The 22,031-nt window shown below is 30.5% G+C and overlaps 2 protein-coding genes across 2 annotated transcripts; both read left to right on the top strand.

Annotated features, from left to right (window-relative positions):
• Positions 1-12,824: 12,824 nt before the first annotated feature.
• Positions 12,825-13,075, top strand: L228DRAFT_271792 (hypothetical protein; the record flags this gene model as incomplete). Its single annotated transcript, XM_018335572.1, has 2 exons — positions 12,825-12,868; positions 12,919-13,075. 2 exons carry the CDS (start codon positions 12,825-12,827, stop codon positions 13,073-13,075), a joined length of 201 nt encoding a protein of 66 aa, XP_018184450.1.
• A 1,796-nt stretch (positions 13,076-14,871) lies between these two features.
• Positions 14,872-16,715, top strand: L228DRAFT_242192 (hypothetical protein; the record flags this gene model as incomplete). Its single annotated transcript, XM_018331390.1, has 10 exons — positions 14,872-14,898; positions 15,194-15,199; positions 15,376-15,506; positions 15,639-15,667; positions 15,739-15,821; positions 15,999-16,021; positions 16,081-16,145; position 16,449; positions 16,494-16,599; positions 16,677-16,715. The coding sequence occupies 10 exons, from the start codon at positions 14,872-14,874 to the stop codon at positions 16,713-16,715; spliced, it is 510 nt and encodes a 169-aa protein (XP_018184451.1).
• Between the last annotated feature and the right edge of the window lie 5,316 nt (positions 16,716-22,031).

A 22,031-nucleotide genomic window follows, 5' to 3' on the forward strand; every position in this document is an offset into this window, starting at 1 on the left:
AAAGAAAGCTTTTGCTAGATGGCTCTATTAGTAATAAATTAAAGTAAAGGAGATAGAAGTTAAATTTGTATTATAATAAGGAAAGTTTTTGCTAGATTATTATATAGAAGATTTAGTAATATAAAATATAAGGAAATAATGCTAGAGTATAATGCTCAAAGATAAAGTCAAAGATTAAAATTTATAAACTAGTCTAATTTTAGAGCTTAATATTATACCATTGAGCTAAAAGTACTTTTTTTTAAAAAATAATTTAAAATAAAAAATATATATAGTAGAAAAAAATAAAAAAAATAAAAAAAATAAAATTTTCAGCTAGAAATTAAATTCAGGTACTTAAATACTTATAATATTTATATATTTCTTAATTAGGAAATAGCATTTCAAATAGTATTTTTTTTAAAATAAATTTTTTTATTTTTTTATTTTTTAAATGTGTAAAATTTTTAAATTATTTTTAAATTATTTTTAAATTATTTTATAACATTTAATAAGATTTAATATTATTATAAAGTTTTTAGAATTTTTAATTAAATATAAATAATTAAAATATATTTTAAATTTAAATTTAATATAGAAATATATTTTATATAATTTAAAAATTTATACTATCTACATGTAAGTACTACAATAAATTTAAAAAATATATTAAAAAAGTCTATAGCAAAATTAATAAGGTACAAGTAATAGAACAAAAGCTTTAGATAATGTAATAAAAAAAATTAATAGCTTTATATATAATAAACTTTATACAAGTAGCATTAATTGTATCATGAAAATAGATACTATTAATTATAATCTTCTATAACAGACTTAAAAAATGAGTTAAATACAAAATAGCTTGTAGAAAACAATTTAAAACAATGTATAAAATAATAGAATTAACTATAAAAATCAACAATTATTAATATAAGCAAGAACAAGAAAAAAACATTAAAATCCAGGTTATAAAATAAACTATTAAATAAATATTAAAAAATACCAAAACAAAATACTAAACAGAAATAATCTAATAAATTTTAATACAATACAAAAACAAGACTTTAAAAAACTCATTAATAAAGAAAAAAAGTAATAATACTTTGAGAATAAAACTTGTTTATAATGTAAAAAAATAAATACTAGAAAAAAAACTATAGAACAGGTTAAGCCAAGAAATTTAGTAAAAAAAATCAAGAGTATTAATATCTAATTTTTGTAAATAATGAAACAAGAAAAATAGAAGATATTTATTAAAAAAAACTTAAATTAAATTCTAGCATAGATTAAATATAAAAAAATTATATATAATAATTAAAAGATATAGTTAAAACCAGTATAAAATTTATAGAAAAACTTATATTAAACTAAATATAATACTTGAAAAATAAAATTAAATTTAAAACTTAAAATTCTTTAAATACTAAAATTAATAGTTTATGACTATTTAAAATAATTATATTAAGTTAAATTTAGCTTAAAAAATTTTATAGCAGAGGTTTAAAAATTATTTTAATTTAGTTTTAAGTTTAAAATAATTAATAATAGTTATAAATTATTAAATATTTATATATGTATTAAAACTATTATTAAACATTCTATATTAAATTAAAAATTTTAAATATTAAAAGTTAATAATTAATTAAAATTTAGTTTAATTTAATCTAATTTAATTTCAAATTTATTATTATTTAATTAAATTTTATTTAAATTCTATTTAAATTTAACTATATTTATAAAATATAAATTATATAAATTATATAAATAATAAATAATAAATAATAAATAGCCATTATTAGATGATATTGTTTGTTTATTTATTTATTCTGCATGCAGTCCTAAAGCTATAGCAGGATCTATGGTTTAAATATATAAAATATGTATTGAGCTTTTGGAGATCATTCTAGAATCAATCAAGCTAATACTAGATATTATTTATCAAAATAAAACAAAAGAAAATTAGTGTAATATAAAGAAAATAATAAAGATAAACAAAGTAAAAGTAATAAAAGTAATAAAAAAGGGTCAAAATTTGGTTTTTTTTTCTGGTTTTTTAATTTTAGAAATTTCAAAAAGTATTTTTATCTTGAAGTCTACTCTAGTCTTATAATATTTTTTGTTGATGTTGTTTTTCTTGATATAGTAACCATATTCTTGATGCTACTTTAGTAGTATCTAGATATTCCAGTAAGTAGTTCCAGTTTCTTCCAGTATATAATATTTTCAAAGTAAAAACTTTTTTTTTTACTTTTTGTATTAAAACTTTTCTAGCTTCTTTTGTTTGAGAGCAGGACAGTAATAGATGAGCTGAACTCTAAGTAAAGTTGCAGATAAAGCTGCATTTTTTTAACTCATATATAAATAGCCTGTATAGGTAGGATTTGAAGTAACCATGTCTTATCTTGAGTTGAATGGCAGTTGTAACTAGTTTTCTTCTAAGGTCTTGGTATCCCTCAAATAGCTTCTAGTGTGGAAAGGTTTGAAACTGTTTATAATATTTTCTTTTAGAAGTAGTTTGTCATTGGTAAATCTATTGCTCAAGGATAAGCTTTTTTAACTTTCTTTTCAAGTAGCTGTATGAAGTATATGCATCCTTGTGTAGTTTGTTGGTATATGTTATTCCATGCTTGGCTGCTTTATCTGCTTCTTTATTTCCTAGTATTCCTTGATGTCCTGGAACCTATTGAAGGTGGATTTGAATATTATTGTCTTTGAAAACTTGAATAGCAGAAAAAATTTGTAGTAGTAGTTGTTGTCCAGGTCCAGCTATAGGATGTTGTATTGTATCTAAGATACTTTGATTGTCTGTAAATATCCAGATAGTTTTGGAATTTATAGTTGATCTATATACTATCCATTTTATTGCTTTAGTTAAAGCAAAAAGTTCTGCATCATAGATTTCCATATATGAGCCCAGATGCCAGGAAAAAGTATATATATCTTAACAGTATGTAATATAATATCCTGTTCCTGCTATTGTTTGTAATGATTCATCTATATATACTATATAATTTTCTTCTGGAATTTGTTTTTGAAGGATATTTAGTATTGTTTGGTGTTTTTCTATCATATCAGACTTGAAATACTTGTCTTTGATGATAGATATAGCTGGAAATTGTTTTCATGGAGGCCATTTAGTTATTATGTAGGATTCTAGCTCTGGTATAATAGGTAAAATAATAGCTAATTTAGCTAGTATTTGTATGTACTGAGTAGGATATGCTTTTGATTTTAACTGAGTAGATTGTTGATTCCAGTCTAGATACTTGGTAGTATCTATATCTTGTTCTATTTATAATATTGGAGAAAATTCTTTAGGAGTTCTTTGTTTAAGTGGATGTGACAAGTATAGTATAGTTATTTTCAATGCATATTTATAGCTGTGAAGTTCTAGCCTGAGGTTGAGAGGTATTTACATACAGATAGTATAAATTTTTAAATTGTTTTAAAATATTAAAAATAGTACTAATTTATAATTAATAGATATAAATTAATTTTAATTATTTTAATTATATATATATGATTAATTATTTATATTTATATTAATCAATCAAAATTTAATTTAATTTATATTTAATAATTAAAAATAATTTTTTAAATTATATAAAATATATTTTTATATTAAAATTAAATTTAAAATATTTAAAATATTTATATATTTAAACTAATTTATATTAATTTAATAATTGTATTGATTTTATTTAAAATAATTAAATATAATTTTTTATATAAAGTTTTATATTTAATAATTTTAAATATATTTTAATTATTTATATTTAATTTAAAATTTTAAAAACTTTATAATAATATTAAATCTTAGTAAATGTTATAAAATATTTTTAAAATAATTTAAAATTTAAAATTTTTTGAAAATAGTTTTTAATTAATTTAAAATAGTATAAAATTATTTTAAAAATAAAAAAATATATAAAAAAAATAAAAAATTTTATTTTAAAAAAATATATCATTTAAAAAGCTATTTTTTAATTAGAAAATATATAAACATTATAAGTACCTAAGTACCTGAATTTAATCTCTAGCTGAGAAATATTTTTTTTATTTTTTTTATTTTTTTTATTATATATAATTTTTATCTTAAACTATTTTTAGACAAAAAGTATTTCTAGCTTAATAGTATAATATTGAGCTCTAAGCTTAGACTAGTTTGTAAAGTAAGCTAGTCTCAAATAAAAAATAAATTATTATAATTATTTTTTTATTTTTTTAAATTTTTTATTTTTCATTATATTTAAATTATTTAAATTAATTTAAAAATATTTTGAAAAAATTTAAAATTTTTTTAAATTATTAGTATTAGATTAATAATTTTAAATTTATTTATATAATATAAAATATTAAATGTTTTAATTAAAAAATATTTTTTAAATAAAAAATAATTTTAAATATATTAAAAATTTATACTATCTGTATATAAAAAATTATATAAGGATGCATATACTTTATACAACCACTGGAAAAGAAGGTTAAAAAAGCTTATTCTTGAGTAATGAATCTACCAATAGCAAACTAATTTTAAAAGTAAATATTATAAACAATTTCAAACTCTTCTATACTAGAAACTATTTGAGGGATACCAGGACCTTAAAAAAAAATTAATTACAACTGCCATTCAACTCAAGATAGGATATAGTTATTTTAAATCTTACTTGTACAGGCTACCTGCATATGAGTCCAAAGAATGTAGCTCTATTTGCAACTTTATCCAGAGTTCAGCTTATTTATTATTACCTTGCTATCAAAAATAAAGAGCTAGAAATATTCTATTATAAAAAATAAAGAAAAAAGTTTTTACTTTAAAAGTACTATATACTGGAAAAAACTGGAACTACTTACTAAAATATCTAGATACTATTAAAATAATATCAAGAATATAGTTACTACATCAAGAAGAATATTATCAACAAAAAACACTATAAAACTGGAGTAGATTTCAAGAAGAAAATACTTCTTGACATCTTCAAAATCAAAAAACCAGATTCTGGTTTAAAAAAAACCAAACTTTAACTCTTTTTTATTGCTATTATTGCTCTCATTCTGTATATTTTTATCATTTTCTTTATATTATATTATTTTTTTTCTTTTTATTATATTTAATAAATGATATCTAGTATCAGCTTGACTAATTCTAGAGTGACCTTGAAAAGTTTAATACACATTTTAAAAATATATTTAAACTACAGACTCTGCTATAGCTTTAGGGCTGCATGCAGAATAAATAAACAAACAAATAAACAATAACTTGATAAAGTAAGAATTAACAATAAAAATTAACTAATAAAAGTAAAATGACAATTTATAGCAATTAATTATATTAAAAAATTTAAAAACAAGTTGTTAGTTAATACAACTTCTAGCAAGATATAAAAATAAAAAAGGCCATTAAATAAATTATTTAGAAAAATATTATTAAAAGTTCGACTTTAGAAAATTAATATAAATACTAGAACCTAAAATATTAATTAAAAGTTTAGTAAAAAAAGCAAAAAAAATAAAAACAAAAAATGGAAAAAATATTTATTATAAAAGATGAGTAGTCTACTTACATGTAGATAATATAAATTTTTAATTTATTTAAAATTATTTTATATTATATAAATAAATTTAAAATTATTAATTTAATATTTAATAATTTTAAATATTTTTAAATTAATTTAAATAATTTAAATATAATGAAAAATAAAAAATAAAAAAAAATAAATAAATAATTATAATAATTTGTTTCCTATTTAGGACTAGCTTACTTTATAAATTAATCTAACTTTAAAACTTAATATTATACTATTGAGCTAAAAATACTTTGTTTTACAAATAATTTAGGATAAAAAATATATATAATAAAAAAAATTAAAAAAATAAAAAAAATATTTTTCAGCTGGGGATTGAATTCAGGTACTTAGGTACTTATAATGTTTATATATTTTCTAATTAGAAAATAGCTTTTTAAATGGTATATTTTTTTAAAATAAATTTTTTTATTTTTTTATATATTTTTGTATTTTTAAAATAATTTCATACTATCTGCATATAGTTTTCTTGAAAGAAAAAATAGTATTAAAACCAAAACTAATATATCTAGAGATATAATAATAAGCTAAAGCATTAAAAAAATATCTTGTAAAGAGCATTAAAAAATATATTAAACTTAATAAAAGTTTAATAAAATTTTTAATACTATAGATATCAAAGAAAAATAACAAGCTATAATTATTTATAGATTATTAATAGTTAAATAATAAAATAATCAAAAATATATATTTATTACTACTTATCTAGAAATTTTAAAACTAATTGTTAAAAGCTAAATAAATAACAATATTTAATATTCAAGAAAAATATTATCAAATCTATATAAAAAAAATAAAAAAATAAAAAATAGGTTTTAAAACTTATTATAACTTATATAAATATCTAATAATACTTAAGTGTCTTTTAATAAAAATAAAAAACTAAATTTAATTAAATATAATACTAGAATAATAAAATAAAACTTAAAACTTAAAATCTTTTAAATATAAAATTAATAATTTATAACTATTTAAAACAGTTATATTATGTTACAGTCTTGCTTGCTTTATGTTGCTCCTTTTACTTCTGTACTTTAGTATATTAAGTGACAACAACCATATATAAGGTTGTTGTCAAGAGCTATGTAAGAATCAAGCTTCTTTACACTCTTATACCATGTTCATTGTCATAGACTATAACAATTGATAGTGACACTTTTTTCAATCCATTTGGATTCTCCAGACTATATGGTTTTCCTGTAGTCATCTTCTCTTACTGTTCTACAAAGTGAGAGCTATACAATACTAGTCAATGGTGACCTATTGTCATAAGTCCCTGGTCTTCTTACTCCTACTATTACCTTTCATAGCATTGTCTTATATCTGTTGCTTATTGTTTTGTTTAAACCATTGTCCTTCTTATCACTTATACTTGTTTGTGTTACTTTCATTTCTTTATTGAACAACTAGTCAGCTTGGCTAGTAGCATCACAACAGCTTTATCCTTGTATAGAGGAAAGTCCAGGAGTTGTTCAATTTCAAACCATCTAACAAGATTGAGAATAGAAGGGAGATTACAGCATATACTAACACCTAAGTTAGATCTAACAGACAACATGTTGTTGGCCTATACCTCTACAGAACTGGTTCTCTCTAATACCTTGTTAGTTCCTATGTCTATAGATTTAACTACTGCACCAACAGACCAATCTCTAGTATTGTCCTCCAGAGAATTAATGTCCCTGCTTTTGGAACTACTTGAAAGTAATAAAGGTGACTCTGTACAGAAGGTCTTGTCATCATCTTCTGACAAGGAGCTTTTGTTGACTGAGCTGCAACAACTAGATTTACCCTTACAAGTACTACAGGTAACAGCACCATTACTTGTAATAGTACCTTCTCAAGCAATGTCACCTCTTGACATGGCAATGCCTGACTATCAGGTACCTGAGAACCCTATAAATCTACATCCCAGATATGGGTCAGCATCAAACATTCTACTGTCCTCAATACCAAATGTTCCCCCTGTCATTCCTTCTAGTACTGGGAGTGTACCAGGTTTTAGTAGTCCAGTAGACAATAACCACCTAATGGCTATAATGATGTAAATCATGTAGTATCAAATGGATAATATAGAATGCTGGCCACCATGTAAGATACATGAGTTAAAGGTTGAATCTATTGGTAAATTTATACCTAATTCTACTACCAACACCTACATGGTACAAACCTTTATTAACAACATTCAGGACACAGTAAGAGTATTTGATAAAGAACAGGTATTAGTCTTACTTAAAAAATGTCTTACCAATGATTGTGCATGTGACTGGTTGTATAGTCTATCTAAAAAAAATAAAAAAGTAATGGATCAATCAGCCATTGAATGGTGCCAATGTATCTACATCAAATTCATGCCTTGCAGAGGAATTACTTACATTAAAGCTGACTATGAGAAGTTTACATGGTTGTTAGGACAAGAACCCTTAGATTACCTTACCAAGAAGTTATGTCTATTAAGGATTGCAGGATACAATGATGAAAATGACTTGGTTAAAAGAGTACATGATGGCTTTTCCCTAGAGCCATCCATTTAAATTGCTATAGAGTCTGTTTTGGAGGATGATGAAAATACACTCTCAAAGTATTCTAGCTGTCTAGACAAAATACAAGTAGCTCTAAAGGCAGAACATTTAAAGTCAAGACATGAAGTTTGTACAGGATTGTTTAATCAGTCTGGAACAGTGTCATCTTTTACTACAAACTACCTGGCTAGCTGGAATCAGCCCTCAAATGAGGTGTACAACTAGAATAAATGTTCTAATTGGTAGAATAACTACTCAGAAAAGGTTAATCATCAAGGCACCTAATGAAAATATAGGTTGTGGTAGACAATGATGGATGCAAATATCTTGTGGTGAGATACCAAAAGTGCAGGCTACAATGTTAGACCTTGTTGCCTCTGTATAGAAGAACACTAGGACTGTGACTATCTACAGATTAAAAAAGAAGGTAATAGTTATAGAGGTAAATGGCATGCATTTCATGCTAATGGTAATGATCTTGCAGAGAGTCAAAACATTGATGATGGAGATAATAGAGCTTCAATGTCTTCCTATATATTGGTAAATAATCTTGAATTAAACATGACTGTATCTAATACTAATGATGTAGTAGAAAAAGTATTTTTTGTTTCTACTAAGGTTAAATATAACAAGTACAAGCAAAGCTTTTTGTTATGCAGTGCTCTATACCAACATATTAAGGCAGATGGTCATCAGACTAAATCCTCTATATCTAATCCAATCATTGTCAAATCCTTTGCCCTGCTAGTTAAGCAAGTTCCTGGATTTGATTTGGTTGTGTATAGCTATGTTAACACAGATGTAGCTTTCATGCCAGACTTTAATACTACCCATAAGGTAGTGATTGATTCTAGATTTAGAAATTCTAGCATTGATGCAGAATTTTTAAAGTACATTCCAAATGAAAATTTTATGATTTAGGACCTACCCTTTATGTATTAGATTAAGGGTGTAGAACTTGGCAAGACCACTGTTACCTAAAGAATAATATTAAAATTCTGCCTCTATACTAAGGATAGAAAGAAGGTAGTAGTCATTACAAGATCATTCTTCATCATCCCAAACCTGGGTACTGATCTACTAATTGCCAATGATGTAATTGTAATTGAGGGCATGGTAATTAACCCAGCATGAGGAATTATGACTGTTTGATAATGTAGTAACATGGTAATATTAGTATGTGTTCAAAAAGACTATAAATATAAGAATATTCCTGTTTGGCTCTCCAAAGCTATAGTTATACTACCAAGATCAACATGTAAAATTCCCATTAAATTTGCAAAAACTGTCCAATTATGTCAAGATTATGAATTCATTCTCATCACTACTGGAGTAGCAGTGGAGACCTCCTTACCAAGATCTATTATATTAACCAATCAAACTCACTTAGTATATACTAATTTCACTAACAAACAATATACCTTACCAAAGAATTTCATTGTAGGGACAATCTATAGTCTAAAGACTAGCAAGGTAGCATTGTAGGCTAAAGCTTTAGATGAGATCTCTGCTTTCTTTAGGGCAGATACTACATTATCTGTAGCAGTATTGTGACCTACTCTTACTACTGGTACTGGAGTTTACTCTGAAACTATCATGGTGGTGGCCAGTGGTACCAATGATTGTTTTATCACAAGCACCCTAGATGGCTCCCTATCAAAATCCTTGAATACTATGCTTCATGAAGCTAGGCTTGGGTTCTTGGTAATGAATGCTTCTATTGACATCACTATAGGTAGCAAACCTGCATATGAGATGCTAGCATAGTTAAATGATAAATTTCAGCCTATGTATGAATATCTTGTACCTACTGGTATAAAAGTTCCAGACATTACTATGTCAATGTACTAGCAGGTTGATGTAAATATAGAGCTTCTTAATAATCAAATTGTGACCTTGTACAAACTGTACAACTAACATAAAATCCTGTTTAACAACAGTTTGGGAATTATGCATGAGCACTCCAGCTAATAAATGAGGCTTGAAGTAGATCTAGCACTAGAGGCCAAAATAAAGATCAAACCCTTGTTTAATATTAGCATCAAAGCTCAATGGGCCATCAACTATATTTTCAATTCTTTGCTTGAAAGTAGTCATATTACCAAGTATTGAAGATTACTATATAGTATACAAGTCTTTGTGGTCACCAACAGTAATAAATCTTAGCCTATTATAGATATATAAAAGATTAATCTACTACTAAATATAGATGGCTATCCATTGCTACAACAAGAAAGAGTAATTAGATCTGTACAGAGAGCACACTTTATAAGCTTGTTTAATATTATTTCTACTTACTACCAACAACTTATATACCTTACTAACAGGTATTGGACAGTGTTTGTTATCCATCAAGGACAAGAGTAGACTTCTGTTATAATTATAGGTAACAAGAAGTTGGTAGCACATCAACAGTGTCTAATGAACAATTTGTTTAAGGGTCTCTCCTGGTGTTTTGTGGCCTGCTACATAAACAATATTATCATATACAGCCTGATGTTTTATGAGCATGTCAATTATCTTGATAAGGTCATGCAAATCCTATTTACTGTAGGAATAATACTTAAGGCAAAGAAATACTATCTAGGTTACTAGTTAATAACTATCCTTGGACAGAAAGTAGATTGCTTAGGCCTATTAACTATGGAAGAGAAAACAAAAGTAATATTACAATGGTTGCCTCAACAGTGTGACAGCTTGAGACATCTTAAGCAATTTCTGGAAACCACTAGGTAGCACTAACATCTAATTCTGTACTACACTCAACAGGCAAAACCATTGATAAAGCTAAAGATGGTGCTACTATGGAAAACATCTGCTGCCACAATAATAAAAAAAAAACATTGTAAAGTTACATCCAGAACTCAGATAGTTTTAATAGCAGAACAGACAGTAGCATTCTACAATTTACAAAATATAGTAGCTAAAGCCATGATTATACACTTTGATTTTGAAAAACATCTAAACTTTTTTCTTGACATATCTAAGGAATATAGATTTGAGAGTGTAGACTACCAGACCATCCATGATGACTCAACAATAAAGCAGAACATTTCTCTACATACAGATCTACAACTAGTATTCTTTCTTAGTAGAGAATTAAATTCTACAGAGAAACACTACTGGCCAACCAAATTAGAAATGGCTAACATAATTTAAATGATCTAAAAAGTCATATCAATGGTAGAAGAAGCATCTTATACTATTGTTATAGCAATGGTGGTATGGAGCTTTAAAAGTAATGGCATTGACTAAGACAAAGCATGAAGAAGGAAAACAAAACTATCTACAATTCTGCCAACTATATCTCTTGCTTGCTTAGAGCACACAGTCTACCTGTGGTTGCTGGGTAACCTTCAGTGGTACCAGGTAACCCCAGGTGGTTCCAGTCCTTGCTCCTGTCCAGAGGTTGGTCTGTAACATTACCCCCTCCTTTAACAGTCTTGAGCTCTGTGAAGGCTATGTAATGGTCTTGTTATCATGGTTTAATTGGATACAGGTGATGAAACCTAGTCAGCAGGTAATCTGCATGGTCAACATTCTCTTCTGGTAACCATTCAAGTGCATCATAATCTGTCCATTTAACCAAGTATTTAATCCATCCCTGCCTTTCTCAAGAATCCAGGATATCTTCTACCTCATATGCTTCTTCTCCATCTACTAGTACCAGTGGCACTGGGGCAGCTATTTGGCCTGGAAGTAGGTCTCCTGCTGCTGGTAATAGTTGAGAAACATAGAAGACATTATGAATTTGCATGCTTTCAGGTAGGTCCAGTTCATATACATAAGGGTTTAGTACTTGTTTGATAGTAAATGGCCCCAAGTTCTTCCAATCTAATTTCCATGAGGGATGTTGAGTTCTTATCTCTTTTGTACTTAACTATACTTGATTGCCTTCTTTATATGTAAGTGCTGGTAGTCTTCTGCAGTTGACATTATCCTTGTAACACATTTTAGCTTTGTTGATCTCCACTCATAATAGTGTTAGGATTTCTTCCATGTACCATCCAAAGTCAAAACCTTCATTTGCATTAGGTGTTTTAGCTAGTTCTGGGGACAGGGTCAGTTCAAATCTCATACAAGGGTTGTAACTATAATTCATGTAGAATGAAGTGTACCTGATTGCTGATGATTCAGTATTATTTAATGCAAATTCAGCTAGGCCTAACCATAGTAACCAGTTGTCTTGTAGGTAAGAGACATAACTGTGCAGGTACTGTTCTATTATGGCATTGAGTTGCTTAGTTTATCCATCTGTCTCTGGGTGATAGGCTGTAGATAGTAATGCCTGGATCTTTAAGATGTAGCATACTACTTGCCAGAAGTCTGAAACAAATTGTGTACCTCTATCTAACACTATTGTCTCTGGGAGCCTGTATAGTGAGAATATTTAGTTTACAAATAGTTTAGCAACATCTTGTGCTATGGCCATAGTTGTTGTGGGTAAGGAATGTCTCATCTTAGTTAGCTAGTTAGTTACTACCAGTACTGCATTGTACCCTCTTGATAGGGGCAGCCCTGTGACAAAATCCATTGAGATGTCCTTCTAGCATTGCATGGGTATTGGTAGTGGTTTCAGTACTCTGTACAGGCTTCAACAGTGTGGTTTGCTCTGTGCACAGGTATGGCAGTTCCTTACATACTGGGCTACTATAGCTTGCATGCCTGGCCAGTAGAAGGCCTGGCTAATTAGTTCCAGTGTGCAGGCTCTTCCTGAGTGTCCAGCTGCTGGTGAGTCATGGTGCTGGTGACAGATAAGGGTTTGGAGGTTTTTGAAGTCTGGTATGTATAGTTGTTCTCTATAGAATAGCTGTTGATTGACCTCCTGGCAGTCTACTAGAGTTATCAATCTGGATTGGTGCTGTCCTGAGTGTAGCACTTGGAACACCTTTTGGACCTATTCATCTTGCATATAGCCCTCTTCTAGGAGTTCTGATAGTGTTGGTTCTTCAGGTTCTGGGGACTCCAATCCCTAGTAGGGCTGTGTAGGTGGTTCTAGGTCAACTAAGGTTTGGTGTTCTTCCTGCCTGGGTCTTAACTGTTGTTGAGGTAGCATGCTGCTATGCTCTGGTTCTGCCAGTAGCTTGTAGTTGGAGTTGGTGTCACTGTATAAGCTAGAGTTGTTACTATCTTCAAACTATAGTGGCTGTAGTCTTAGTAGAACTGGTTCTACTTGGTGTGGTTTGATCACTATCTGTTGTTGGTGTTTTAACTACAGGTTGCCTAGTTCAGGCTAATTAGCAGACTTCTAGGTAAGGGTGTCTGGTTTCCCTTCTAGTCTCCTGGGGTAGTAGTGTATCCTGAAGTCAAACTATAAAAGATACTCTGCCCATTGGGCCTGGTGCTAGTTAAGGGTTTTGGTAAACATGAAGTGTTCCAGGTTTTTATAGTTGCTGAAGATCTTAACTAGGTGCTTTACTCTCTCAAGCTTGTGTCTCTACTCTTTAAATGCTAGGATGATGGCCATTAGTTCCTTGTCATGGATCTTGTAATTGCATTCAGTAGGTGAGAACTTCTTGGAAAAGTACACTACAGGCCACAATATGCCCTTTTTATCATGTTGAGAGTGTACTACTATAGCTACTAGGTTTGAAGCATTAGTTTCTACAATGCTTTCCTTGTCTAGGTCATATAATGCCAGTATTGATGCAGCACAGAATAATATCTTGAGATCCTCAAAGGTGTGTTGGCACTCCTGAGTCCATTTTCACAGACTGTCTTTGCAGGTTAGTCTGGTTAGGGGGGCTACTATCTTGGAGAAGCCTTTTACAAACTTTTAGTAAAAGTTAGTAAACCTCAAGAAGCCCTGAACATCTTTTACTTTCCAGGGTGTCTCCTATTCCCTAACTGTAGCCACCTTTTCTAGGTCTATTCATACACTTCCTTGTTCAATTAGTAAGCCTAGATATTTAACTTCAGTGGTATAGAACTTACATTTAGTAATATCTACCTGTAAGCCTGCACCCCTTAGTGCTTGTAGTACTAGTTTCATATGGTTTTTGTACTCTTTGAGGTTATCACTGTAAATGAGTATATTGTCTAAATACACCATGCAGAAGATGTTTAGGTATTCCTTGAGTACATCATTAATAAAGTTCTACCATGAGCCCAGGGCTCTACACAGCCCAAAGGGCATAACTAAAGACTCAAACTACCCATAACAGGTTCAGAAGGCTGTTAGGGGCTCATCCCCTTCTTACATCCTAAGTTGGTTGTAAGCCATGATGATATCTAGCTTTGTGTAGTATTGGGCCTTGCTTAGCTAGTTGAGGGTCTCTTTAATAAGTAGAATCAGGTAACAGTCCTTAATAGTAATGGTGTTAAGTCCTCTATAGTCTACACATAATCAAAGGCCCTCCCCTGGTTTCTTAACAAACATGATGGGCATAGTAAAGGGTAAGTAGCTAGCTCAAATGAACCCTTTCTAAAGGTTCTCTTCAAGGAATTTCTTGAGCATTTTGAGCTCTTTAACTGACATGTTGGCCAATCATCCAATTGGTAAAGAGGTTCCTAGTTAAAGGTTTATGGTATGGTTATATAGTTGATGAGAGGCTAATGTATTAGCAAGCTTTCAAGAAAACACCTCCAAGTAGTCATGGTATTCAGCAGGTAAAATAGTGGTAGGGTCAACTTCTGGTTTAGTTTTCAAGGTGATCTCTATATCTCTCATAGATACTATATAAAGCTTGCAATCTCTTCTCCTAGCTAACCATGTAAATGGTCTTGCTCCTATAAGGTTTATCTAAATTGATGTTGTGCAGTCATTCTTTGCAGGGGCCCCAGCTATGTTTAGGCTAGAGTATGCATTAGCAGTAGGTAGGCACAAGGACAGTGGCATAGGCAGTAACATAGGTGGTGAGTAAACTAAGTGTGTAGGGGTTGTGTCCTCCTTGTCAGGCATGTCCACTAACCCTGCTAATACAGCAGCTTGTTGTCCTTGTAGGCAGTGTTTTTGACAATAATTCAAGTTGAGGATAACTGTGTTTGAACCCTAGTAGGTGTATACATTGTGTTTTTGTAACCATTTAATACCAAGAACCACTAGGTAGTGGCCCAGCTGTGTAACCAGGAACTTAACTAATTCTTGGTGGTTACCAGTTACTATAGTTGCTTGTAAGTATTGTGTAAGCAGTCCTGATGCAATAGTCCAGCCATCTACCACTGTGAGCATTCAAGGGTTGTTAAGTTTAGCAAGTAGCATTTGGTGTTGTTGGGTGAAGTGTTGGTCAATAAAGGCTAGGGTGGATGTGCCACTGTTAACTAGGGCATGAGTAATGATTTCTCTAAAGTTAAAGACAAGTTTGATTGCTATGACCATGTGGTCTCCTTCTAAACTATCTTCAAGAGAACTAGCTGAGATTGAGATTGACAATAGGGGCCTCCAAGGGCAACTATCCCTGGAGGCACCTAGTTTTCTGCAGTAGGCTTGCTAGATCCAGAGCTAGTAGCAACCTGGAGAGTAGCTTCATTCAGGCACACACATTTGCCCTCAGGGCAGTTCACTACAGCATGGCCTAGCTTGCTATAGTTATAGCACTTAAATTTCTCACAGCTACTTGCTATATGTCTACTTCCTCTACAGTAAGAACAGAGGCCAAGTTCTTGGTGTTAGGCTTTCTCCTCTGGTAGGACTAGTCTATATTGTACACTAGATAGGTCCATGGAAGTAGCTCCAAAGTTAGAGGCTGAATCAGAGGGGCAAATAGTGGGAGTAAACATGGTGGTACTAACCATGGTCAGTGCAACACTAGAGGGAGCTGTAGTGGCTACATAACTATAACAACCTCCTTGATAGCAGGAGATCATAGAGCTTGGAGTGGACTTTGAACCATAAGTGCCTCTCAGGGGTACAGGGAAGTGGTCTTGCATGGTGACTATTTTGTTGTCCACCTTCTGTAAGAGCTGAATATAGTCATCTAGTTTGCTAGGGACCTTGTAAGTGATCATGGCATTTGTCAACTCATAGAGATACCTCCACTCAATATGCTTTTTAGCACCATTTCATCAAATCCAGTATCAGGGGCTAAGCAGCAGAAGGTGGCAATGAAGGTCAAAAAAGGTAAGTTTGCTTGGTTAAGGTGGCAGAGCTCCCACTGAGCAGTGGCCTGCTTGTCAAGGTCACCAAAGGCTTGTTCTAGCATCTTGAGCAAGTCCACCACAGTAGTATAACCTTGGAACTAATTATTAGCTAAGACTAACAGCATGACTTGCTTAAGGACTGTTCCTTCTAGGCAGCTCATAACATAGAGCATCCTGGCAGTTTCATCTAGGAAGTGGTCATGGTTTATACCAAGCTTTGAGCAGATGAGCACAAGGAATGTATCAACTTCATCATGCTTTCCACTGAACTTCAGTGGATCAGGGTGTGTAGCTGAGCATTTGGAAGATGTTTTCTCATGGGTTTTAGAGAGGGCATTGATCAGTTGATCACTCAAGGCCTGGATCTTTATGGCAGAGATGCATTCTCATTCTTCAACTTGCTTAGCAACTACAATGGCTTGATTGCATTCAATGTAGGTCTGCTTCCAGGCTAGCTCTACTTGGGAGAAGGTATTAGTAAGGTTATGAATAAAATGAAACCAGCTATTAGGGTCTTCTAAAACCAACTGGACAAACTGTTCCAGGGTGAGAGTAGTAGGGTCAATGTTGCCAATAGGCAGGGATGGAGGTATGATAGGTTCAAAAGGCATTTTCTCAATAAGCAGTCATTCAATTAAGATGTCACTTGCAGTAAATGAAAGCTAAGCCCTGGTGGAGGCTTTGATTAAGAGAAGATGCTTTGTAGTGTCATAGCAATGGCAGTGTAGAGCTTTAAAAATAATGGCATTGACTAAGATGAAGCACAAAGAAGGAAAACAAAACTATCTACAATTCTACCAACTATATCTCTTGTTTGCTTAGAGTACACAGTCTACCTGTAGTTGCTAGATAACTTTCAGTGGTGCCAGGTAACTCCAGGTAGTTCCAGTCCTTGCTCCTGTCTGGAGGTTGGTCCATGACAACTATAGTAGTGACAAACTATTAGGCAAATGAGACTATTGTCAAAATGAAATCTCTCCAAACAAACTCACTAGCAAAAATGAACAATTATCTCACCAACTGGGCTATATTCATGTTTCAATTCTGGGACCACCTGACAGTAGTATATTGAAAAGGTTGTGATATTCCAGTATCTAATGCCCTGTCCAGATGGAACTCCAGGAAGGTAATGCTTGTCTTTGACCTGGCAAACAAGATTGTCTCAAAAGGTGGTCCCTTGCCACAAATCAAGGATTTCACAACAGACCATGTATACCTTGCTATTATAGTAGAAGATGATTTGAAGCAGTGACATTAGGAAGGAGTAGCTTCTGACTAGCATCTAAAAACCATCTATAAGTTTGTTTTCTTACAGGGTCAAAATGATCCTACTAACAATTCAATTCAAATGTCATTAAGCCAATATGTCATAAAAAATGATCTACTATTTTTTGAAGATCTCATCAATCATTGCCTAAGACTTGTGATCTTACCAAGCCTATAGTAACACTACCTCAAGCTGACTCATGACCAACAGTCCTACTACAGGCACAGACAAACATATACACAGTTAGTAGACAAGTACTTTTGGCCCAGAATGCACAAGACAGTCAAGCATTATATTAACCATTGCCTAGACTGCTTATGAAATTATACTAGCTGTTAGTGTAGTTATACAGCCCTATGTCCTATAAATTCTCTAGTAGAACCATTTTACATGTTATCAATTGACTTCATTACCAATCTACCAGAAGCCAATAGCCTCCTCTACATGCCTAACAAAGTTAATACAATCCTTATAGCTACTAATAAGTTTTCTAAAGCTGTAACATTAATACTAGGATGAAAAAACTACTCTTCTAGAACATGAACAGTCCTCTTCTAGGACCAGGTAGTTACAAGATGGGGCATTCCATGTGTAGTCATGACAGACTGTGATTAACATTTTATACAAGGGTTTTTCAATACCTTATTTACAAGAGTAGGTACAAGATTTATAATGATCACTGCATACCATAGTAGCATGAACAGGCAAGATAAGTAGTTAAATTAGAAAATTGAAATTATGATCTACTACTACATCAATGCTATGCAATCAAATTGGCTGAACACTTTACCTATCATAGCAGAGCAAATAAACAACTTTGAATGTATAGCTTTAGATAGATTATCCCCTAACAACCTGCTATATAGTATGAAGGTCAGGCAAGCCTATGACATTTCTGGCAAGCAGATGGGAGTATTCCTAGCTACTGTTCCCTGGGAGGATATGAGGAAAATAGCATGATGTACTGCTACTAATGTAATAGCTCTCAGAAAGAAAGCTATGGTATATTAGCACAATTGTTGGCACCATGACCCAGAACCTAATTTCTCATTGAGATGAGCACTGTTGTAGTTGAAGCATTACCAACTTTTATTAGTTAGAAAAGCTAAATTGAGACTCTAGCAAGTTGGGCTGTTCTAGATTCTTGAAAAGGTAGAAAAGAGTATAACCTACTATCTTGAGCTACTTTTGACTATCTACATCTACCTGATAATAGCCTCTATCTACCTACAGCCATGCCCTGCACCAGGAAGCAACAACTTTAAAAGAGTAATGCCTAAACTAAGGCCAGTAGAGATGGCTTCCAATGGTCAGGGTGAACCTGAATATAAGGTCAGTCAAATACTATGCTCATAGATGTCTTGAGGACAACATTAATACTTTGTTTGATAGGTTAAATACAGTCTAGAATACAACTAATAGATTCTTGAAGAAAACTTCAAGAACACTCTTGATCTACTTTGTAAATTTAGGGAGCATAACAGAATCACATAGCAATTAAAGACCTATGCCATATATTATTATGTTAATGTTGACAGAGTTTTATTACTATACCCATGAAATTACTTTTGTTGTTTTGACAATACTTTGAGGCTTTTAGAGTTTATAAATATTTACTTGTTTAGTGTACTGTAGCCAATTTACTAGCACTTGCTTATAGTCTGTTTATATTATTGTTCTCAAGACATGTTACTTCCTATCTCTTTTTTAACTTTAGTTAGCATCTCAACTCTTCATGTCTTACTTCATCTACTACCTTATTGCTATACTGTTACTGCCAGAATGCTATGTATAGATATCTATAACATATAACATTGTATTAACAATGTAACCAAGAAAGGTCATGAACTATCTCAATAGGACAAAGATGTGTTCAATAAGTGGTGGTGTAAGAATGGTCTTCAGGTTGAATCTTAAACTAAACTAACAGGCAAATAAGTCTAGGTTACACTAATGAAGGTTAAGGTTCTTGAGATGAACCTCAATGTCTTGGATGACAAAAAAGATTCAAAATTTGTTATTAAGAACTATGGAATCCCTGTTGACATGACTAACATGAAGCCTTGGCATGTTGTGGTAGTTGAGATCAATTTATACCATAAGCAAATGAACATTAAAGCCCTTCTAGTTACCTGCTATGGCTACCTCATTGTCTCAAATGAAATAAGAAATGTTTTCTACAATGATGTTACATTTAATTAAAATCTTGGCATTACTTGTCCTAGAGACCTTGTTGCTGTAGTACTTACTTGAAAAGATACTTTCTGGGCTGATGCTTAGGATTACTACAATACTAGCAATGATTATAGTTTCAAAATTGTACAAGCAAGTGTTTGTTTCAAAAAGCTTTATAGGGACCCCCTATAGGCAAATGTCTAGGGATTGTCCAGACAGCAAACTATCTAATGTATGGTAAATTTTATGGACACAATGATAGACATAATTGATGACCTCCAGGAGAAACTAACTGCTTTTGCAAAGGGAGAAATTTCTGACCTCTAACTGTACTTGGCAGTAGTAGCTATGGTCAACAAGATTACAGTCATTTATGCCTGTGCCAAGCATGGGGATTATGATGATAGACCTGTGAATGCCATTTTTAAGAACTATCTTTCAGAGGGGCTAATATACAAACAATATCTTGATGAGGAGATTGAGAATACCAAGGTAAATGACAATGACTTTAATGTCTCTATAGATGAAAGATTGTTGGTTAAATTAATTGATTCAATTAATAACAAATGACTACAATCATGGTCTACATTCTGTTACTAACTTTTTTCAATCTCATTGCACTATTGGTTTGCTTTGACCTGCTTGCTAGCTGCTATCTTTTTCTAGCCTATTACTCTGTTAGTTTGTTTTCTTATGTATGTACTATTAGGGCTGATGGCTTTTATTCATTGTAGCTATATTGTTATGGTCTATGACAATGAACATGGTATGAGAGTATAAAGAAGCTTGATTCTTATATAGCTTCTGACAACAACCTTATATATAGTCATCATCACTTAACATACTAAAGTACAGAAGTAGAAGGAGCAATATAAAGTGAGCAAGACTATAACATATTAAGTTAAATTTAGCTTAAAAATTTTATGGCAAAAGTTTAAAAATTATTTTAATTTAGTTTTAAATTTAAAATAATTAATAATAGTTATAAATTATTTAATATTTATATATATATTAAAACTATTACTAAACTTTCTATATTAAATTAAATCTTTAAATATTAAAAGTTAATAATTAGTTAAAATTTAGTTAATAATTAATAAAATTTAATTTAATTTAATCTAATTTAATTTTGAATTTATTATTATTTAATTAAATTTCATTTAAATTCTATTTAAATTCAGCTATATTTATAAAATATAAATTATATAAATAATATAAATAATAAATAATAAATAGCTATTACTAGATAATTGTATTAGTAAAAAAAGCCTTTGTCAAATGGTTTTATTAGAGCAACCATTACAAGATAGTTTATATCTATATGTATTAGTAAAACTAGCAAGGAAACAACTTAGATTGAGGGAAAGTCTTTACCAGATAGCTCTTTTAGTGATAAACTAGAGCAAAGCAGGGCCAGACAGAGGTTGAATCTATATTGTAGTGAGGGAAGCTTTTGCCAGACAGCTTTATTAGCAATAAACTAGAGTGAGGGAAGTAGAATCTATATTATAGTAAGGAAAGCTTTTGCCAGATTATTGTATAGAAGATCTAGTAAGACAAAATATAAGAAAATGATACTAGAGTATGATGCTCAAAGGTAAAATTAAAGATTAAAATCCAGGTTAAAGATTAAAAAACAAGGGTTGAAAAGAAAAACAAAGGATGAGACTTGAGGTAAAACAAACAAAAACAAACAAGTTTTCTATACTCAAATACATGTAATTGTCTACATTGACTGTATGAGCATAATACTGTCCTTGCAAGTTTTAGCTGGCTTGCCTATTTACTCTTGTGATGGCAGAGCCTGGATCATGTATAGATGGCTAGTATTAATACATATAATACTAGTGATTATATATTATTCCATTATATGCTAGATTAAAAAACCTAATATCTTGTTTTTGTACTAGTCCTGTGTTAACTCATCAATGATGGCTTCAAGGTAGTAGACAATAACAAAGCTATATATCTTTTGATTATAGTAGTATATAAAGTATTGTGATAGCTGGACAAGATTTTCTTGTAGATATGTATAATTCCTAACCTTGAATACATATTAACTTTTTATATATATATTAGTAAATGCTAGTTGACTTATCTACCTGATTTGCTTCTATAAAAAATATAATATGTACTTTATATCATAGTCAATAGAGAATGCATGGTAGAGAAACTTGAGAAAAAGATAGTCTGCAGGTAGCTTATTAAGGTTTATGCTCTATTAGAGTTAGAGATTGTTGCCATGTCTAAGCTGGAATTCAGGGATATCTAGTCTCATGTCATGATAGATTTTATTATATTTGACATTTTCTAGATTGTCCTATACATAGTTATCTTCTTTAAAATGAAGAAGAAAGAAAACCATGAGAGTTAAACATTTTTGTTCAATATACTTCATAGCATCAAGTACATTCAATCAATCAT

This window comes from Xylona heveae (assembly GCF_001619985.1).
Source record: "Xylona heveae TC161 unplaced genomic scaffold L228scaffold_16, whole genome shotgun sequence".
Classification (NCBI taxonomy): Eukaryota; Fungi; Ascomycota; class Xylonomycetes; order Xylonales; family Xylonaceae; genus Xylona; species Xylona heveae.